General features: G+C 44.7%; 1 protein-coding gene across 1 annotated transcript in view; it reads left to right on the forward strand.

The window, feature by feature from the left end:
- Window positions 1–22,969, forward strand: part of LOC147895952 (E3 ubiquitin-protein ligase APD2-like) — a 93,411-nt gene that overhangs the window by 51,247 nt on the left and 19,195 nt on the right. The window contains exons 5-9 of the mRNA XM_087383243.1: window positions 9,178–9,267; window positions 9,550–9,629; window positions 9,730–9,876; window positions 10,182–10,245; window positions 10,484–10,721. Coding sequence (XP_087239369.1) covers window positions 9,178–9,267; window positions 9,550–9,629; window positions 9,730–9,876; window positions 10,182–10,245; window positions 10,484–10,721 — 619 coding nt within the window. The remainder of the gene's footprint in view (window positions 1–9,177; window positions 9,268–9,549; window positions 9,630–9,729; window positions 9,877–10,181; window positions 10,246–10,483; window positions 10,722–22,969) is intronic.

Genomic DNA, 22,969 nt, shown 5'->3' on the forward strand with positions numbered 1-22,969 from the left:
CACACTTTGCGTGTGGCATCATCAATAAAAGTAATGAAATACTTTGCACCCCCTAGTGATAGCTGTGGCATCTCACACAAATCAGTGTGCACTAGATCAAGCGGTGCTCTATTCTGGGGAGTTCTCCTCTTATGAGGAGTCATAGAATGCTTTCGAAAAATGCAATGATCACAAGTAGGCAAATCTGAAAATGAAAGACACGGCAGATAACCCAAACGTGACAGTTCTTGCATTCCTTTAACGGACATGTGTCCCAACCGGCTATGCCACAATGAAACCTTTGGCAGCTCGGTTATGGCAACAACATGATTACCTACACTGGAAACATAAAGAGGGTACAAGGTATCACTCTTATAACCCTCAGCCACTACAACCTGGCCATCAGTAATCACCCATTTGGAATCCCCAAATGTGGTGTGGTAACCACTGTCATCCAACAAGCCAGTGCTAATCAGATTTTTCTTGATTTGCGGCACATGGCGAACACCATCAAGCATAAATATGTGTCCATCAGGGAATACTATCTGTATACTGCCAATCCCTGCAATCTGACATGCATAGTTGTTCCCAAGGTGAACAACTCCATGAGTACCTGTGTAGGAAGTAAACCACTCCCTATGAGGAGTAACATGAAAAGAAGTACTTGAATCCAAGAGCCAGGTGTGCATGTCATGGCCATCAATAACCAATGTATGTGCAATTACAGCAGAAGAGCATAAAACATCATGCCTGTCACTTTCACTGTCTTTTGCTGCAACATTCACTGCATCCAAGTCATCTACCTTGGCCTTGCCTTTGCCTTTGCTTCCACTGCCTGCATCCTTTGCCTCAGCCTTCTTGGCTTTCTGATCCCGTATAAACTTGAAGCACTTAGACTTCACATGTCCCTTCTTGCCACAATAAAAGCATTCAATATCCTTTTTGCCACGGGACTGACTGCGGGATTTGGACTTACTAGCAGATCTCCCCTTCTGCTAAGTCCTGCCTCTTTCCTGTACCTGCAAAGCATTTGAAGACTTCCTGCCCGCATTATTCTTCTTGCTCATCTCCTCCATAAGGAGAGAGCTCTCTACATGAGCATATATAAGAGTGACATTTGAATTAGACAGGGTGGTCTTGAAAGTGTCCCAACTGTCAGGGAGGGTACACAACAAGAAAGTAGCCTTGAACTCCTCATCAAGGTTCAACCCCTGTGCAATCAGCTGTGTAAAGATGGCATTGAACTCACTCAAGTGTGAGGTCATAGCTGTACCTTCCTTCATGCGAAGATTAACCAGCTTCTTCAACCAATAAACCTTACTGGCTGAACTCTTTTGGGCATACAATTCTTCTAGCCTCTGCCATAGGCCATAAGAGGTCTTTTCAGCCTGAACATTGAACACAAGAGAATCACTGAGAGTAAGCATGATAGCAGCCCTCGCGGACAAATCTAGCTCCTCCCACTCATCATCTGACATCCCAGATGGCTTGACACCCTTTACCCTTATGGGCTTAGAAATCTTCTTTAGCAGAAGTACATTCAGACACTGTTCTGCCCATAATGCATAATTGTGTGCCCCTTCCAATTTCTTTATGTTCAGAATTGATGATTCACTTCCCCCTGATGCCATATCAGATAAGGAAAGTACCTGACTCCTTGTAAGTCAAAAAATGACTGAATAAAATTCTGATTTCTCAGAAAAAACCTGCTCTACCAAGAGCCAGGAGCACTCACAATAGTGCTGTTTTTACTGTCAAAAAAAAATCTGCGGCAAAACAGAAAATTTCCCTCTAGTTACTGTACCTTCTGACCCACTGTACCGTGCTCAAATAGGCATAAAACGGTAATTTCAGAATGCTGCAGCTGTTCCACAAGTGCTTTATCAGTGCATCATCAGCTGATGAAGCACAAAACACTGCTGTCCTGGACACTTCTCCCACCTCAGATGGGGTATTGCACTGATTTTATATGCATAAACCACTTGTCATACACTGTTTTGTTCACTGAAAAGAGGCTCTAGACACTTCAGCCTGTCACAAACCTGCAACAGAAAATGGGACAAATCCCAAGCAATCACCCTTCTGCCAAGGGGATAAAAGGCATATGAAGGTCTCAAACAGTAACTCAAGTGCTCTCAAGCAAAATCTGGGCAAAAGCCCCTGGATTTGACACCTGTGCCAAGTGAAAAAACACCTCAACACTGAGGTAGCATACAAAACACAGCGCTCTCCTGGCACTTTCACCTGACAATGCAATGCATAAACAGCCCTGTGTACACAATAACAACACAGATCCCAACGTACAAACACTGAAGAGAAAATCTTTTGAGCACTGTCAACGATGGACAGTTAGGGACCGAGTAAACTCGATGCGCCCGCGCCCTGGCCAAGCGTGGCTCAACTGAGATTTTTCAAGGTGTCGTACACAAAATGTGACATGCAGAAATGTCACTGAATACACTGCGGAAACAAGACCAATGTGAGCTCCCTGGCTCCACACTGCCTCAGGGCATACACTGCATAAACTTCCAGGCAAAAGCCCTTTGAAAATGTCACCCAAAAGCTGAGATTTGCACTCAGCAAAAGCATAAATGCCCTCTGCAAAGTCAAGGCGTATGACCTTCCCGTAACAAGATAACTGTGCAACGACCACACAATTGTGGCACTAGTCACCTCAAGCACGAGGGACAAGAGTGTACTTGCTGTACCTCAAACACACAGTTTTGAGAACTGAAAAAATTCCGGGAATGAAGAGCAGAATGCTCTCTCTTTTTCTTCTTTCCCCAAAGAAAAACTGCTGTACTTTTTGTACCTGTGTACTTGCTGTACCTGTGCAGGGTACGAAATCCCAGAACAGAGAAAAAACAAAAATTTCGACAGGTACCTGTACGGCTTTCGTACGGACATTACGGATTCCGTACGTCCGGTACGGATGGCTGTACGGGACGCTCCCGTACGGCTGCCCCGTGTGCTGCCTGGGTGCGCGCCGGCGCTGCGCACTGGCTGCGCCCGCTTGGTAGCGGGTAGCAGCTAGCAGCAGCTAGCTGCTGCTGTTACAGCTGCTGGCGTTGCTCCGCGCCGCCCTGCTCTGCTCGCACGCGCGTTGCCCCGCGCTACCCTGCGCTGCTGCTCGCGGCCGAGCTCGCTGCTGCCGTTGCTGAGGGCACGAGGCCCGAGGGGAGAGGAAGGGGTAGAGGGAGTGGTAGGCAGGAGTGGGGAGGGAGAGATGAAGGCTCTGATACCAGTTGAGAGGGAAAGAATGAGGGAGAAGTACAACGGGGAGAGAGTGAGAGAGAGGGGTGAAACAAAAGATGTGGGTGTGAAGTGATGAGCCACACCACAAACTCATAGGTTTTATTAGGATTAGGTTTTTCACCCTATGACTGTCTTAAGACAGTCATAGGTGTCATATCTTTAATAAAGGGGTGGCAATGTGCCTTTACCCCAACACAGACACCCCCTCAATACTCGGGGATGGGGGGGGCTGAGGCAGAGCTACCTTTGCCTTTTCTATGGCTGAGCAATTAGCTTCTTCATCAGTTGATAGTCGGCCCCTTGGCAGGCCCACCACCAGAGGAGACGGCTCCTCCTCCACCTGCCCTTCTAGCTTCGTAGTGCTAGTTCTCCCCTCTCCCTCTCTTGCTCCCCCAAGCCCATGGCAGTGGCTTCTTTGGTAGCTCCCATGCCTCCGGCTTCTTCTGACTCCCCTTCTTTTGAATCTCTTTCTTTTTCCGATCTTGACCCCCTCTCAGGGCTCCTAATGAGCCCCCCTCTCTTAGCCTCTGCCCCTGGTAAGACTTGTAGCTACTGAGATTGACCATGGATTGAGAATCGAGGTTGCCAATGGACAACACATGGTTTTCAAGTTGTGTTGCTAGATGTGCGGATTTGACTCCCTAATGGCTCTTTAATAGGATCTCCTCTAGCCTTAGATATTGCATTCCCAAAAATGCATGATTTTAGTAACAAAGCTGGCTAGACATCTCAAGAAGGAAAGTGCCTAATATGCATTATAGATGGCCAAGTCACAAAAAGATGATGTCCCAATCGTGGAGGATGTTGATATGCAGCAGTTGCTCTAAAATTTATCCACTTATATGCCACATCACTTGCCTTTGAAGAGAAATGTTGACCATGTTGTAGTCTTGGAGCTTGGTAGGAAGCACGTCAACAAGGCTTCGTATTGTTCAAGGTGGAGCGGGAGGAATTAGCAGATCAGGTCAAGTAGTTGCTTGGGAGAATTTCATTTCTCACAGCATTTCTCATTTTGAATCATTTGTGCTCTTGGTTCAAAAGAAAGATGGCTAGTATTGTATGTGCATTGACAATATAAAAAAAGGGCTTCCAATCCCTAGGATTGATGACTCATTGGATGAACTTAAGAGTGGTTAATTTTTCACTAAGATAGATTTGAGGTCAGTTTCCCACCAGATTAGGGTGAAAGAGAGTAATGAGCACAAGACAGCCTTCTGTACCAAAAGGGGCATGTATGAGCTCAAGGTGCTATCATTTGGATTAACTAATGCATCGGCCGCTTTTCAATCACTAATGATTGCATCCTCATTTACAAAAGAGCAAGTAAAAACTCTTTGAGCATGTCAAACCGGAGCTGGAAATCTGCAGGTTGCATCAGCTCTATTCTCTAGAGTGAAAACAAAAGGGCCAGCTATTAAAGAAATTTCTTAGGCACTACCTAAGAAGTTTAGAGGTGAGGGATGCTCATTCTTAAAATGTGAAGACTTTGAGAAATCAAATCAAGAAAATTTGTGTTTTATGTGTGACTGCAAGGAGCATTTTGCTGGGAACTTCTCCAACAAGCCAACAAAAAGAGGCTCATATGGTACATGTTTGGTTATTGGGCATTGTGAAATATATAAGAGGTGGGGTCTACCATGAAGACATTACCCATGTGTCACCTATCATCACCAATGTAAGAGCCTACATTGGGGTCTCATGATTTAGTTAAGGTGACAACACATGTTAGGGTGCATGGAGATATAGGAGGGCATACAGTGCATGTAATGCTTGATGATAATGCACGTCTCAATTTCTTGAACTAGTTTTAGTCAAAATATTAAAGTTGTTGGAAGGTCTGAGTGTACGTAAATATGTGATCTTGTTGATGAAGAGTAGAGAGACTATGACATGGTGTAGAGATGAAATCCAAGCGCACAAGGATGCCCTAGATTTTCAAATTATGCATAAAGCCCTCTATCAAAATTCTTGACTAGCATGGGGCCTTGACTTGTGTTTACACGAGCCTTGCAAGTTGCTCGCATCAAGGGACGGGAACCACACGTGATCAATTAGCTTCTCTAGTTGCTAGTTGCGTCGCCAATCAAGTAGCCTGGCTCTTCAATAAGTAAAAATACCTTAGAACAAGCGATCAGCAGCTCTTCAAATTCCAATGACAGAATTCCAGTGAAGGGGGGGGCAAGCTTTGTACGAGCACCTCAAACAAGCAAAGCTCTCTCTCACAATCAGCGTAGACCACCAGCGACATGCAATCAGCGCACACCTCCTTCTCTTCTCAAAAAACCCAGAGTCGTCACCTTCTGTCGTTACCTTCTCTCCTGCTTTCTGGAAAGCCTCTCTCCCCTTCTCTACACTCTGCGCTCCCCCTCTATAACGGAGTGTCAACTCCTCTTGGAAAATCCTTCATGCCACCCACGTAATGGGCCAAGTCCCCACATATTGCAGCATTGGCTCCATGTAAAATCGTAGCTGCCTCATGCAAGCCACCTCTCTACGTAAATTTTCCACGTCATTGCCTCCTTTTACCACTCTTCTACCTTGCCTCAAAAAACATTGCACCAAGACCATTGCTCACACAATTGGGGTCACATTTCACTAGCACACAACCATCCTTCAAAACAAGGTATTTTGATGCATGCCCACATATTTACCACATTGGATGTAACACAGATATTGTCATGACAACATTCCATGCACAGAAGACCATTTACCACACGTTAAAAAAACACAAAAGACTTTTACATTTGACATTCAACTACCGACCCTATCACACATGGGCACATTACTCTGGAGTGCATCCATATTGCGTTTTTATCACTTCCCATAGGAAGTTCCTACAAACATTTTATTTCTTAGTCAAATATCTACATCATACCATCTTTTTTTGGGAAAAGATGTCTTTGGAGCCATTAAAAAACCCATCACTAGCTAACTATGTGCACCTATGTCTCTCTACATTATTCATAGTGCTAGTATTTTATTGCTTTTTTTGTCTTATCATATTTTGCCCAACCCCAAGCTACAGACATTCATGTCTTGCAGTCAAATATAGTTTTGAGGTCTTCAGAGATGTCCTCATCCATGAGGTCTTCAGTCCCACCTTCCCGCATCACAAGAGGGCCACATGTGTTTACTTGCATGATCTTGATCACATATTTCTTCAACCTCAGACCATTGACTCTATTCTTATGCAACATCCCGTCCAAATCAGCTGATAAGATCCATTTGGGTACTTCTTCACTACCTGATACGGTCCTTCTCACTTAGTCACAAACCATGTCTTGAAAGTGAAATCCAACTTACTGTCATATCTCAGAACTAGATCCCTTTCTCTGATATACTTATCTTTGTACTTCAGATTGACCCTCCTTTGATTTGCTTCTTGAGCAGCAACATAATGATCCACAGCCTTCAACCAGTCCAGTTGTGCTTCCTGCAAACTTAATAACCTATTTGCATATGCTGAATTTGGCTCTTCGTTCATCTTCTTAAAAAATTGAAGGGCTGGAATCTCCACTTCAATTGGCAAGAGAGCTTCTTTGCCATACACTAGATGAAAAGGAGAAAACTGTGTACCTTGTTTTACAATGACACGATATGCCCACAAACACCATGAAGTCACCAAGGAGGAGAGTGTCTAGAGAACTCTGTGATATCATCATGAATAGTCTCATATGGGCTGTGCCCATTAGTGGTGACCTCTCGTACATAGGATGATGTATTTGGGGGAAAATAGCATATAGCAATGAAGGTCCTGGTAACTGGACCCGAATCCACATGTGTCGTGCATGCTCCTACTTTCGTATCATAGAGAGAAGTGGCCTCAGATGTGATCTGAAAAGGACAGCCACACCTCCGAATCCTCGTACCCCACTATCCCTCCTCAGTTCCCTGCTGTGGGCAGACTCCCATGTGTATCTTGTCACTGTGGGTAGCCCTCTCTCTGGGCTTTCATGTGTCTCGGTGTAGAAGATCACATCTTTGTTATGGTATGTCTCCAAGAACCCCGTGGGTCAGACCATAGGGTGCCATTACAATTCCACACTGCCATCCTCAATTTGTTTTGCATACTCACCCCATCGTTCAGACACCGTCATGTGCTGTCCCCTTCTCCTCCTGCCGCATCTCGTACTTCTTTTTCTACCCTCTCTCGAATGATTACCCTACCATCTCTGTAAATTGCCCATTTCCCCTCTTGTCTTGCAGCCATCACCCGTACCATTCCTTCCCTTCTATGCTCCTGTTGTAGGAGTGTGAGATCTTCATCTAGAAAGATCTTGGTCCCCTTCAATGCTGCCCCTGTACTCATAAGGGTGGATCTATTTGTGGCTGTTCGCAGCTTTACCACCAAAGGCCTTGTTGGTGCATCTGTTTTACCCACTCTCTAGGCTGATTCACAAGTGAGGTTTACTCCCATTTTGTCAAAGAGGATTTTGGTGTTTGCCATGGGGCTATCCCCTACTGTTAGGCCTTTGACCAGCACATTTAAACTCTTGCTGTCCCGTCGTTTTTCTTCCTCAATTGTTTCAGAAATGAGCTCCCTTTTCTTTGGTGTTGTGTCTTTCTTTAGTACATCTTGCCTTCAGTTTGTCATTCTCAGTCCCTAGTGTCTCAAATTTTGAGGTCAAATTACTGTTTTTTTCATCTAGAGCATGCGTCATGTCCTGCATCATTTTACCTTTCTCACATGTCCATTTGTTTTGCATCTCCTCTTGCCATTTCATCTTGCATTTGGGCTCGGAGGTTTGAGAGCTGATCTTCTCTAGCCTCTGTTAGCTTCTTGCATAGGCCTTCAATTTCTCTGCCTTGCATCTTACATATTTCCTTGAGCGTTGATATGCAAGCCTTGGCGCTCTGGTCTTCTATTTTCTCTGCCTTCGTCTAGATGAGGTTGTACTTCCGGTCCTTATGTCCTCTTGTTTTTTGGTCGGGTGAGCTCTCCTTCGGCCCCATATTGCAACCTTTCTTGGTCGGTGGTCTGCTAATCTTCTTGCAGGTACAGGTTCGGTGCAGATTGCGAGGACTTAGGAGGTGGTAAGTGGGCCTTGAGGTATTGAGGGGGCTGGCCACCAAGGTCAGCCTTGATGCCTAGCAGCGCAAGTCTGCTTCACAAGCAACGCACAATTGCTTCGGGGACCCCTTATGGCGAGGCTGAGCAGCGCGTGGGGTTTCCTTGAAGCTTTGGGGCTAAGATGCCCCTTGTACCTCGACAGCAGGCGCTAGTCCTGCAATAGAGGAGGAGAGGGGCTCCCATAGCAGCCTGGGGACTCCTTCGTTGGTGGAGGGCTCCTGTGATGGAGAGGCGCAGCCTGGATGGCTCCCGCAGCAGCAACCTGTGTGGCGCAACCTGGATGACGCCCTCGGCAACAGAAATGTGGGGGAGGGGGAGGCAAGCGCAACAAGTGTGGTGGGGAGGTGGGCGCACCAGCGTAGGCAGCAGAAGCGTGGCACAGCGCAGGAAGCAGCCCACGGCGGGCAGGGTGGAGCTAGGCGGAAACAGCATGGTGGGGAGCAGGGTGGCGTGGAGGAGCAGCAAGGCGAGGAGGTATAGTAGCATGGCGGGAGGGGGAACAAAACAGCATGGGGAGAGAGAGAGAGAGAGAGAGAGAGAGAGAGAGAGAGAGACCTTGCAAAGGCCTTATGGGTCTATGAGACAAAGTGCACAACAAAAAAGAGTAGCTACCACATCCATGAGTATGAGAGAGTCAAGGAGTGCACATGGCATCTCAACTTGATATTATTGTAGCGCACAAACTATATTCTAGTCCTGTTGTAAAGTGGCCTTCATCACATGACTTTAAGACTAAAGGTCTTTGGGTTTCGAGGGAGGTCACCAAGTGTAATCTCTGTGTCCATCCATTGTCGAGTGTGGCGAGAGAGAGAGAGAGAGAGAGAGAGAGAGAGAGAGAGAGAGAATGAACTTTTGGCCCCTTTTGATTGCAGAGCAAAAGTCAGCACGATCTTGGATCCAAGATTTCAACCAGGAGTCAGAATTGCAATGCTTCCAAACAAATTTCAATCATCCACTGGCTGGTATTCATCTAATGGATATTGTATACTATTGGTGATTGTACATTGTGATTGCGAAATGATGTAGCCATTTTTTGAGAATATCTTAGGATCTGATGTCATAACAGACTCTTACTAAATTTTCCATTCCTAGTCTTGTTTTCACAATATATCAAAAGTAGTGTAGGTTTGTGTTGGTACGGTCGGTTACTGATCCAAATGATCGGTCCCTCATAGATCTATAGAGTTGCACTTTTACTTGGAAAGTAATGGTTTGATAGAGTGCTCAAATTATTGCCTTTGCAGGTGGACAGTTGCATTATGTGGTGCCAAGAGATGGAAATTATTCAGTCCTAGTGGATAACCTTGAAACGCAAACTGTCGAGGTTAGAAAGTGCAACTGCACAGTGACTTTTTCTTGTTGTTTCTAGGTGTCCTTGTCATTTGGTTGTGTAGGCTTTGATGATTGCATGTTCTGATGAGCAGGTTCTTCTTGGTCTTCAAATCTATGCAACCCTATACAGCACAGATGATGCTGTTTATCTATGCATTCCGTATCCTAAGGCTTGCTCATTGCAAGTTTCTGTGTTTGGAAATAGAGCTGCTGTGCTGAGTACTCCAAATGAATATCAGGTTTGTAATTTTGGCATATACATTTTTTAATGTTTGTTTGCTGGGTGCCTATTTAAGCTGCCATTTTAAATTTTTGTCTATTATAGCTGTCTTTAAAGTATGTGGGTCAGAAAATGGGGAGCTTTCCTGGTAAACCAAGGTTTAGGATTTACATTTTGTGCGGATTAGTTGCTAGTAACGCTAGGATTGTTCAGAGTTGTTACAAATCTGTTCATTGCTCTGTTGACTGGACTAAGTGTAACAGATAACTGCATTGGACTTGATAATAAAACTGCTATGTTTTTTTTTTCCACGAACCTTTGCAGAACAGTATTTGGGAAGCAACACTCTCCTACAGGGTTCGATGGTTTTCAATAGCTGCTGCCTTAGGTATATGGTCCAGTTTTGTGTCCTTTTTAGCCTTTTTAATATTGAGTGCATTCCTATGTACCAGGCTTCTGCTTGGCTGCATGCTTTGGAAGAACATAATAGACCATTTATGTTCTACTTCAGCTATGTTGATTTGGACCAAAATTTACATTGTGTGGGCCTGGTAAACTTTTACATTAGGAAGAAAGCGATAGTTTATGAAATGAATTATTAAAATTTTTATGGTCTGTATGTGCAGGCTGCGCTTTTCTTGTAGCGTCAGCAACTTTCAAGATAGGACGTTGCCTACAATTTCATATGTCACATGAAAGACGAGAATGGGAAAGCAGACATGAAGAAGCAGCTGATTGGGAAGAAGATGATGAGATTAAGGACATAGAAGAATCCTATGATTGTTCTTTGTGTATGAATGCTCGTAAAAACAGCTTTTTTATTCCTTGTGGACACTTTGAAACATGTCTTTCTTGTGGACTCAGGTAAGTGAAGTTTGCATGCTTCTTTTTCTCTTTAGCTTTAAAACATTGATGTGTTGCTGTGCTTGTGGGGGTGTGTGTGTGAGAGAGAGAGAGAGAGAGAGAGAGAGAGAGAGAAAGAGAGGCTAACATCTTCAGGAGGCCTCATGGGCCCATGAGACAAGATACAATAAACAAAGTAACGCATGCAAGCCATTGCGGGCTGAGGCAAGGGCACACTAGAACCCCGTTGAGTGCTAACTAGGACTCAACTAAAAAACTAGAGATCCGAGAGAGAGTAGGTATGATCAACTATCAACTACGATCTTGTTGCCACAGTAGTGCTCCTGTGGAATGCAAATACGTAGAGGGTACCACGTTGATTGTAAGGCATGAGGAGATGGTTGAGAATCTGAATGCTTGGTGACACCACCATTGAGCCGACGCCCGGTATGGGTATGGCAGCTCTAGATTGAGCACGCGCCAGTTAGTGGAGTTTTAGCGTGGTGAGCTAGAGGCCTAGGGGTCGAAGGCAAGTCCTGCATGCTTGGGTTCGTCAGGGTCTTGATATCTTCTCCGCTCTCTAAGTTTCCATTTAATACGGAGGGTCCACACTTGAGGTGGCACCAAATAAATAAGGTGGAGGAAAGACTTCTCCATGAGATGTGTGGTGGGTGTAAGTGCTTGCAATCTCCACGACAAATCTTCTGCAAACACTCTTTCCTTTGCTCTCTCTCCTCTCCCTCTCTCTACAAACACACTAGGGCCCAGGACAATCGTTGGGCTGGACCCCCTTGAAGGCTTTATTCATGAAGAGAGAATCTCTATACAATAGTTCAGCGTGGAAGCTGTGTTACAAATTTTCAAACGTGAATCCATTTTACAGGAGCTTCAATTGAAGCGCATTACTTTGGCAACATGCCAAGTGTCAAAATAACTAACTAAATTTAGTACATGCCACAAAGGGCAATCTCTGGGGTCTTCGATGTTCCTTGGTCACACGAACATCTTCTGGTCGCTTGCTAAGCTCCTTAGCGCTTGGGAAATCAACCCTTCTTAGTACCTGCAACAATTAATTAAAGCGCAGCACCATGGCACCCATTAACTGTTAGCGCTTTTCATGCAAATAAAATGTGGACTAATCCTAGTCATGGTGGGCATCTCCACTGAACAAACATGTGAACAAAACATAGAACACAATTCTTGGTCGACCGAAGTCAACCCTCTTGGTCGTAATTAAGGGGCTTGACGATCAGTCAGAGCACCTTAATTATGGCCAAGTCTCTCCAACCGAAGTCGGCGCACCTTGGTTAACAAGGTTAACCCTCTTGGCATGAGCCAAGTCTCGTTGACCGAAGTCAACCCTCTCAGACCGTAGTCAGCTCTATGGTTCTCTGGTTAATCGCAGTTAACCCTCTTGGTAATAAACCAAGTCTCCTCGATCGAAATCAGGCTTACTTGACCAGAGTCAAGTATCTTTGACCATATTTAATTCTTTGACCATTAAAAGAACTCTTTTGACCATAATTAACCCAGATGGAAAACTCTTTAATTATGATCAAATAAATGGTCAACTGTACTTAGACTTAGGATATTTTACAGCTTGATGATATTCCCTCGGCTTCTAATCAGTTGACCTCAACCGAAAAGCTTCCTTGTAAACATCCAAAAGCTGTGGATGATCGGACAACATGTCTTCATCCATCCACTTGGCATCCAATGTCGTATAATTCTTGAATTTTACAAGATACTTGTAAAACGCCTTACCCTGATGGTCTTTGCATATAGTATGGTACACAATCTGCTCTGGTTGAAGGATCTCCTCCAGCTCATCCACTTTTGGTGGATCCTCTGATATTAGCTCTGTAGGCTCTAGCCCCTAGAATTTCTTCAGAAGACTCACATGGAAAGCATTGTGAATCCTTCAATGCTCTGGCAATGCCAACCTGTATGCCAACCTGTATGCAACCTCATTTATTTCTTTTGTAACCCTGAAAGGGCCATAGTTACTGGGAGATAACTTTGCATACACTTTCTATTTGCCTTTAAACTTGCGGAGCCTAGCTTTCTCGAACTTCAAAAGTACCCAATCCCCTTCCTTAAGATCTAACTGTCTCCTATGCTTATCTGCAGCTCTTTTATGCTTTTCTTGATACCTTTCAATTTCTGTCCGGACTTGACTGAAAGCTGTCTGGAGGTCTCTCACAAACTGAAAGCTGTCTGGAGGTGCAGAATCACCTTCCCATAGATGACTTCAAAGGGGGTTTCCCTTGTAGAGCTGTGAACTGTATTATTGTTAGTGAACTCTACCAATGTTAGGTACTTTTCCCAGTCTGAACCTTGGTCACCCACGTAGCATTTCAGCATATCCAATGCTGTTGAGTTTGCTACTTCACTTTGACCATTTGTCTGGGGATGGAAAGAAGAAGAAAAATTCAGAGTCGTCCCCATATTATCAAATAAAGGTCTCTGGAATACACTGGTCATTCTGGGATCTCGATCATTGACAATGGACTTAGGCATACCATGGTGCTTAAAGATCTGTGCCATGAAAAGCTTAGCCATATGATCTGCCTTTATGGTTTTATGAACCGCAATGAAATGAGCTTGCTTGCTGAATCCATCAATGATAGTCCAAATCCCATCATTCCCTGGCAAATAAAAAATGGAGTCCATCGCAATACTTTCCCACGGTGCCTGAGGCACAGGAAGAGGCATAAGTAGGCCAAGTGCCTTCCGTCTATCATACTTCACTTTCTGACATGTAAGGCATTCAGTAACAAACTGATGTATATCTTTCCGCATCCTTGGCCAAAAGAAATACCTCTCTAGTGCTTGAGTTGTTGTTGTAATTCCTCTATGCCCAGCATAGGAAAGTGCATGGCATTCTTCCAAAATCCTTTTCCTCATCTCTTGGGTGATGTACAGGGAGTCATCTTTCATTAGATATCCATCTTTTAGGGAATAGTGACTGGTGGACTGCCCCTCTTGCATTTGTTGTAAAATCTCACCAAAATCTGCATCATTAGCATATTGCTTCCTCATATCTTCCAGGTCATGATGATAAGCAATAGTCACATTGTTGACCTGGGGTCTTCGGGACAAGGCATCTGCTACTTTGTTTTGAACTCCTGGAGTATGGACAATCTGAAAATGGTACATTGATAGCATATTTGCCCATTTCATATGCTTCTCAGAGAGTTTTGTCTAAGTTAGAAAATATCTCAGACTTTGGTGATCTGTTTTAACAGTAAAATCTGCACCCAAAAGAAAATGCTTCCATGTATGGATGACATGAATTACAGCTAGCAACTCTTTCTCATAGATTCCCAAATATCTCTCTGCATCCCGGAGTCTTCTGCTCTCATAGGCCACTACATGACCATTTTGATGCAATGCAGTCCCAACACATTCCCCACAAGCATCTCAATCCACATCAAATGGCTGATATAAATCTGGAACTATTAACATTGGCTTTGTGGTCAGCCTCTCTTTGAGTGTGGTGAATGCTATCTTTTGTGGAATTCCCCCTCTGAAAGTTGCATTTTTCTTAGTAAGATCGTTGAGTGGAGTGGCTATATCCGCAAAATGCTCGATAAATCTTCTGTAGTAAGAACACATGTCTAGGAAGCTACGAACTTCATGCATAGTTTTCAGCTCTGGCCATCCCCAAATGGCACGGATCTTTGCCGGATCCATCCGTTTCCCATCTTTGGATATTATATGACCCAAGTAATGGATCTTTTTTAGAAAGAATACACTTTTCTTGCTATTTGCATAGAGTTGATGATTTCTCAGCTCTTGAAACACTGTGGCAAGATGTTCCTTGTGCTCTTCTTCGGATGTAGAAAAGACAATTATGTCATGGAAGAAGGTACCAATGAACTGTTTGTAGGGTTTGAAGATACGATCCATCATCCTATTGAAAGTAGTTGGGGCATTAGTCAACCCAAAAGGAATCACCAGATACTCATATAACCCAAAAGTAGTGCGGAACGTTGTCTTGTGCACATTCTGAGGCTATATCCTCACTTGGTGATAGCCAGTCTTTAAGTCTATCTTGCTGAAAATTGAAGCCCCATTTAACTGATCCAGCACATCATCAATGCGCGGAATAGGGAATCTATTCTTGATGGTCATTTTGTTTAGGGCGCGATAATCGACGCACATACGGAATGGTAAAGTGTCAGAAAAACAATCTTTAAAATTTTCAATAAACTGAAATTTATTTTGATCTGCCTCACTTATTTCAGCATGCATTTCCATCTCTCTCTTTTACCAAAAACGTGTAAGCTGAAATTGCAGATTTTATTTCTTTTCCAACAGAACTATTTGATGCAATGGGAATAGTTTTCCCTCTATTCCTGGTAACCACACGATGTACTTTGCCCCTATGTACAAACTCCAGCACTCTTTCGAGAAGAGTCAACTTTACTACCTTGCGATGGAACCAAGGCATACCCAGGACTACATCATGATGTTTCAGGGGAGAAATGAAGAAGTCTTCATGATCCACATAAACACTCTACATGAAGACGGAGCTTCCCTATCAAGGGAGTGATTGGCATAGGGTTTCCATAGAACATCTGGTTGGCATCCAGAGCCTTGCCCAACTCCTCTGTCTTCTTGGTCAACCGAAGTCAATCCTCTTGGTCGTAATTAAGGGGCTTGACCATCTGTCAGAGCGCCTTAATTATGGCCAGGTCTCTCCAACTGAAGTTGGCGCACCTTGGTTAACGAGGTTAACCCTCTTGGCGTGAGCCAAGTCTCGTTGATCAAAGTCAACACTCTTTGACCGTAGTCAACTCTATGGTTCTCTGGTTAACCGTAGTTAACCCTCTTGGTAATAAACCAAGTCTCCTCGATCAAAATCAGGCTAACTTGACTAGAGTCAAGTATCTTTGATCGTAGTCAATTCTTTGACCAGTAAAAGAACTCTTTTGACCATAATTAACCTAGAGCAAAACTCTTTAATTATGATCAAATAAATGGTCAAGTGTACTTTGACTTAGGATATTTACATTGTGGTGACAGTGCCTCACATAGCAAAGCCGGCTCTTAAAACAAAACAAAACTTGTGGGACATGAAGATATCTCGTATCTGTCTCTGTTGGGTCGTGTCTCGTTGTGTTAGGGAGAATGGCCTCTGTGATTTTTGTATCTAGTGGGCCATATCAAGAGTGACACCTCGGCTTTGATGGCCCCTTTTGAGAAGAGCCGGGATAGGATGGACCTCCCATTGTGCATGCTTTTTGCTTGTGTGTGGTCTTTGTGTCTTCGTTGTCATAACTCCATGTCGTCTCTTCCCACTACTCCACATTCCCTCATATTAGCTAGCTTTTCCTCCGCTCCAGCTTTTCCTCCGCTCCAGTGTGTCCTGCGTTGAACTTGAACTTATAGAAATTAGTGACATGCTTCTGTGTCCGCTCTGTCTCTTGTGTCACCGTCATCTCCTATTGTCAAGTCTGAGCTAATTGGAGTATCTATGTGTCGCTGCATCCCGAGGTAGAGACCAATGCAAACTTGATCATGAAAGTGAGAGGGAAGGAAAGAGGGAGAAGTACAACGGGGAGAGAGTGAGAGAGAGAGATGACACAAAAGATGCGGGTGTGAAGTGATGAGCCACACCACAAACTCATAAGTTTTATTAGGATTAGGTTTTTCACCCTATGACTGTCTTATTAGGATTAGGTTTTTCACCCTATGACTGTCATATCTTTAATAAAGGGGTGGCAATGTGCCTTTACCCCAACAACCTCCCACCTAAAGGCCAATGTGCCTAAAGGGGAGAAAAGAATAAAAATTACAGCAATATACAATTACTGTATACAAGACCATAAAATAAGAATGGTCTCATCCTAATCCCATGATGTGGCGGCAATGTGCAAACCGCTCAACTTTTAGTGAGCAAATCTACAGGATTATCATCAGTATGCACTTTCACAAGCTCAAGTCGCTTGTCTTCCAGTACCTCCCTGATGAAATGATATTTCACATCTATGTGCTTGGTCTTTTGATGAAAGACCGGATTCTTTGCCAACATGATAGCACTCTAACTATCACAATGCAAAACTGGCATATCTCCTGTAATGCCCAAATCTCCCACCAGCCGAGTAAGCCATATTGCTTCCTTGCAAGCCTCAGTGGCTGCAACATATTCAGCTTCAGTAGTTGACAGTGCAACGCATTTCTGCAACCGAGACACCCATGATATAGCACCTCCTGCAAATGTGAAAATATAACCGGTAGTAGACTTCCGGTTATCTGCGTTCCCTGCATAGTCTGAATTTGTAAAACCATGCACCAATGCATCTTGCCTACCATAGCATATGCACAAGTCTTTGGTACCCTTGAGATACCTCAAGACACCTTTCACTGCTTCCCAGTGCCGCTTGCTTGGATTTGCCATATACCTGCTGATGACTCCCACAGCAAAAGCAATATCCGGACGAGTGGCAACCATGGCATACATCAAAGAACCAACTGCAGATGCATACGGAACCTTGGCCATTTCAGCCTTATCATCATCTGATCTGGGGCTGTCCTTACTGCTGAGTTTTAAATGTGGAGGCAACGGGGTACTAATAGACTTCCCCCCCTCCATTTTAAACCTGTGCAGTACTTTGTCAATGTACTCCTTCTGTGACAGAAACAAAAGTCCCTTGGACCTGTCACGAGTAATCCGCATGCCAAGAATATGGTTTGCATCACCCAAGTCTTTCATGTCAAAAGACTTATGCAGTTGTTTCTTCAAAGCACTAATCTCATGCTGAGATTTACTGGCAATTAGCATGTCATCCACATATAGAATAAGTAGCATCAAACTGCCATCCTTTGCCCGTTTGGTGTACAAGCAATGATCGGTCTCACACCTATGATACCCTTGGGACTGCATGAAGGCATCAAACTTCTTGTACCATTCTCTTGGTGCCTGCTTGAGTCCATACAAGCTCCTCTTGAGCTTACACACAAGCTGCTCTTTCCCTTTAACAGCATATCCCTCTGGCTGACTCATATAGATTTCATCATGGAGATCTCCGTGAAGAAAAGCAGTCTTCACATCCATCTGACATAAATCCATGTCCTCATGAGCAACAAGAGCTAACATTGCTCTCAAAGTAGTCATCTTGACTACAGGAGAAAAGATCTCATCAAAGTCAATGCCCTTCTCCTGCTTAAATCCCTTGGCAACCAATCTGGCCTTATACCTCGGTAAAGCATTTGAATCCACTTTGACTTTGTAAACCCACTTGCATGGCAAAACCTTTCTGCCTGCAGGTAGCTGCACCAAGTCCCATGTATCATTTTGAAGTAGGGAGTCCATTTTAGATTGCATGGCTTTCTCCCACTTCCTTTTCTCTGTTCTTCCCATAGCTCCCTTGAAGCTGGAAGGCTCACCACAATCTGTCAGCATAATAAAATCACCCACATTATTGGCTCCTGGAACAAACCTGTCAGGAGGTCGTTGTACACGGGTGCTCCTCCTAACAAAATGTTCCGGATTAGGCTGCTGTCTAGCCTGTTCGTCATGCATGACTGGTGGCTGTACCACCATATCTGGCTGTTCTACAGCCCCATTTGCTGGCATATTCAGTGGTGCATCATTGGCAAAATTATCTGGCTGATTTTCAGCCTGTATACCCTCTTGAACAGGGTTATCTGCAGCAGTTTGCTGCTGCATATTAATGGGCATTCTTTGCTGTCCGACATCATCATAAACAACCCTCCTGTATTCCACAGGTTGCACGGGTTCTTTGTGTACACTATCCTCTTTAAATATGACATCATTGCTGCGTATAATCTTCCGTTTAACGGGATCCCATAACCTGTACCCCATTTCACCTTCGTCACCATAACCCATAAAGATGCATCTGGAAGACTTTGGCTCCAGTTTGGTGCGCAGTTCTTTGCGTATATGAGCAAAGCACTCGCAGCCAAAAACGTAAGTGCTTATATGAAGGTGGCTTGCCAGACCACACCTCTTCTGGCACTTTCAACTCCAAAGCCTTGTTAGGCGACCTGTTGATTATGTGAACTGCTGTTTGCACGGCTTCTGCCCAAAAGCCATGGGGCAATGCAGCATAAGACAACATACATCGAACCTTCTCCTGAATAGTTCAATTCATCCGCTCACTCACACCATTTTGAGATGCATTATGAGGGGCTGTGAGTTCCTGTTTAATGCCCTTAGCTTCGCAAAACTGCACAAAAGCATGTGACACATACTCACCCCCATTATCGGATCTGAGGCATTTCAGCCTGCGACCTGCCCGATTCTCAACCTGAGTGACAAACTTCTTGAAAGCATCTAAGGCATCGCTCTTATGCTTTAGGAAATAGACCCACACTTTGCGTGTGGCATCATCAATAAAAGTAATGAAATACTTTGCACCCCCTAGTGATAGCTGTGGCATCTCACACAAATCAGTGTGCACTAGATCAAGCGGTGCTCTATTTTGGGGAGTTCTCCTCTTATGAGGAGTCATAGAATGCTTGCCAAATATGCAATGATCACAAGTAGGCAAATCTGAAAATGAAAGAGACGGCAGATAACCCAAACGTGACAATTCTTGCATTCCTTTAACGGACATGTGTCCCAACCGGCTATGCCACAATGAAACCTTTGGCAGCTCGGTTATGGCAACAACATGATTACCTACACTGGAAACATAAAGAGGGTACAAGGTATCACTCTTATAACCCTCAGCCACTACAACCTGGCCATCAGTAATCACCCATTTGGAATCCTCAAATGTGGTGTGGTAACCACTGTCATCCAACAAGCCAGTGCTAATCAGATTTTTCTTGATTTGCGGCACATGGCGAACACCATCAAGCATAAATGTGCGTCCATCGGGGAATACTATCTGTATACTGCCAATCCCTGCAATCTGACATGCATAGTTGTTCCCAAGGTGAACAACTCCATGAGTACCTGTGTAGGAAGTAAACCACTCCCTATGAGGAGTAACATGAAAAGAAGCACCTGAATCCAAGAGCCAGGTGTGCATGTCATGGCCATCAATAACCAAAGTATGTGCAATTACAGCAGAAGAGCATAAAACATCATGTCTGTCACTGTCACTGTCCTCTGCTGCAACATTCACTGCATCCAAGTCATCTACCTTGGCCTTGCCTTTGCCTTTGCTTCCACTGCCTGCATCCTTTGCCTCAGCCTTCTTGGCTTTCTGATCCCGTATAAACTTGAAGCACTTAGACTTCACATGTCCCTTCTTGCCACAATAAAAGCATTCAATATCCTTTTTGCCACGGGACTGACTGCGGGATTTGGACTTACTAGCAGATCTCCCCTTCTGCTGAGTCCTGCCTCTTTCCTGTACCTGCAAAGCATTTGAAGACTTGCTGCCCGCATTATTTTTCCTGCTCATCTCCTCGATAAGGAGAGAGCTCTCTACATCAGCATATATAAGAGTGACATTTGAATTAGACAGGGTGGTCTTGAAAGTGTCCCAACTCTCAGGGAGGGTACACAACAAGAAAGTAGCCTTGAACTCCTCATCAAGGTTCAACCCCTGTGCAATCAGCTGTGTAAAGATGGCATTGAACTCACTCAAGTGTGAGGTCATAGCTGTACCTTCCTTCATGCGAAGATCAACCAGCTTCTTCAACCAATACACCTTACTGGCTGAACTCTTTTGGGCATACAACTCTGCTAGCCTATGCCATAAGCCATAAGAGGTCTTTTCAGCCTGAACATTGAACACAAGAGAATCACTGAGAGTAAGCATGATAGCAGCCCTCGCGGACAAATCTAGCTCCTCCCACTCATCATCTGACATCCCAGATGGCTTGACACCCTTCACCCTTATGGGCTTAGAAATCTTCTTAAGCAGAAGTACATTCAAACACTGTTCTGCCCATAATGCATAATTGTGTGCCCCTTCCAATTTCTTTATGTTCAGAATTGATGATTCACTTCCCCCTGATGCCATATCAGATAAGGAAAGTACCTGACTCCCTGTAAGTCAAAAAAGACTGAATAAAATTCTGATTTCTCAGAAAAAACCTGCTCTATCAAGAGCCAGGAGCACTCACAATAGTGTTGTTTTTACTGTCGAGAAATCTGCAGCAAAACAGAAAAATTTCCCTCCAGTTACTGTACCTTCTGACACACTGTACCGTGCTCAAATAGGCATAAAACAGTAATTTCAGAATGCTGCAGCTGTTCCACAAGTGCTTTAACAGTGCATCATCAGCTGACGAAGCACAAAACACTGCTGTCCTGATCACTTCTCCCACCTCAGATGAGGTATTGCACTGATTTTATATGCATAAACCACTTCTCATACACTGTTTTGTTCACTGAAAAGAGGCTCCAGACACTTCAGCCTGTCACAAACCTGCAACAGAAAATGGGGCAAATCCCAAGCAATCACCCTTCTGCCAAGGGGATAAAAGGCATCTGAAGGTCTCAAACAGTAACCCAAGTGCTCTCAAGCAAAATGTGGGCAAAAGCCCCTTGATTTGACACATGTACCAAGTGAAAAACACCTCAACACTGAGGTAGCATACAAAATACAGCGCTCTCCTGGCACTTTCACCTGACAATGCAATGCATAAACAGCCCTGTGTACACAATAACAACACAGATCCCAACGTACAAACACTGAAGAGAAAATCTTTTGAGCACTGTCAACGATGGACAGTTAGGGACCGAGTAAAATCGATGCGCCCTGGCCAAGCGTGGCTCAACTGAGATTTTCCAAGGTGTCGTACACAAAATGTGACCTGCAGAAATGCCACTGAATACACTGCGGAAACAAGACCAATGTGGGCTCCCTGGCTCCACACTGCCTCAAGGCATACACTGCATAAGCTTCCAGGCAAAAGCCCTTTGAAAATGTCACCCAAAAGCTGAGATTTGCACTCAGCAAAAGCATAAAGCCCTCTGCAAAATCAAGGCATTACCTTCCCGAAACAAGATAACTGTGCAACCACCACACACTGTGGTACTAGTCACCTCAAGCACGAGGGACAAGAGTGTACTTGCTGTACCTCAAAAAACACAGTTTTAAGAACTGAACAGCTGGGAATGCTCTCTCTTTTTCTTCTTTCCCCAAAGAAAAAATTGCTGTACTTTTTGTACCTGTGTACTTGTGCAGGGTACCACTGTACTTGCTGTACCTGTGCAGGGTACAGATCCAAAAAAAAATTTCGAAAATGCCCTTCCCTGACGAAAAAATTCCTGACGCAGTTCGTACGGCGGCGTCCGTACAGTACGAACGCCTGTACGGTGTCCGTACGGCGGTACGGACGGCCGTATGTCCGTACACAAGCTCCTTGCGCGCGCCTGCGCGCCGCCCTGTTCGAGGCCCTGAGGCTGCCTGGGTGCGCACCGGTGCTGCGCACTGGCTGCGCCTGCTTGGTGGCGGGTAGCAGCTAGTAGCAGCTAGCTGTTGCTGGCGTTGCTCCGCGCCGCCTTGTTCAGCCCGCATGCACTCTGTCGCCCGTGCTACCGCCCTCGCTATCCTGCTGCAGCCCGCACTGCCTGCGCAATGCCAAGCTCCGCCCACGCCGCCTGCATGTTGCTGAGGGCACGAGTCCTGAGGGGACAAGGTGGGGTAGAGGGAGAGGTAGGCAGGAGTGAGAAGGGAGAGATGAAGGCTCTGATACCAGTTGAGAGGGAAGGAAAGAGGGAGAAGTACAACGGGGAGAGAGTGAGAGAGAGAGATGACACAAAAGATGTGGGTGTGAAGTGATGAGCCACACCACAAACTCATAAGTTTTATTAGGATTAGGTTTTTCACTCTATGACTGTCTTAAGACAGTCATAGGTGTCATATCTTTAATAAAGGGGTGGCAATGTGCCTTTACCCCAACAGAAAGTGGATAAGCCGAGAAAGTGGCCCAAAACTGTGCCCCTCTTAAAAAAGGCAGTGATATTATCCATGAATCTCATTGTCGACCGTACATGTATAGAAGAAGTGTTGCTCTGTCTCCACCTCCTCTAATATGCATATCCTACAGATCTATTGCTCTCTAGGTGGCCTATGGCTCACCTTGTCTCGATTCTTAGTTGTTGGGAATGGATCCGTAGTTGTCCAATGGCAGTCCTCAATGCATGTGAGACTCGTCTGCTGTCCTCTAGGTACTGGGGTTTGATAATAACTCCGTTGTCTGATGTCTCAGGAAGCGATCGTGATAGAATTGGACATTAGTGGTAATTCTTGGTCCCTCGCCAAGTCCATGACAGATAAAGATGGAGCAGATCCAACCGCATGGTATGTTTGAGTTCATCTTGTGGGACCAAG

This window comes from Dipteris shenzhenensis, chromosome 12 (assembly GCF_047967505.1).
Source record: "Dipteris shenzhenensis isolate YYH24624 ecotype China chromosome 12, Dip_SZ_1.0, whole genome shotgun sequence".
NCBI classification, from domain to species: Eukaryota; Viridiplantae; Streptophyta; class Polypodiopsida; order Gleicheniales; family Dipteridaceae; genus Dipteris; species Dipteris shenzhenensis.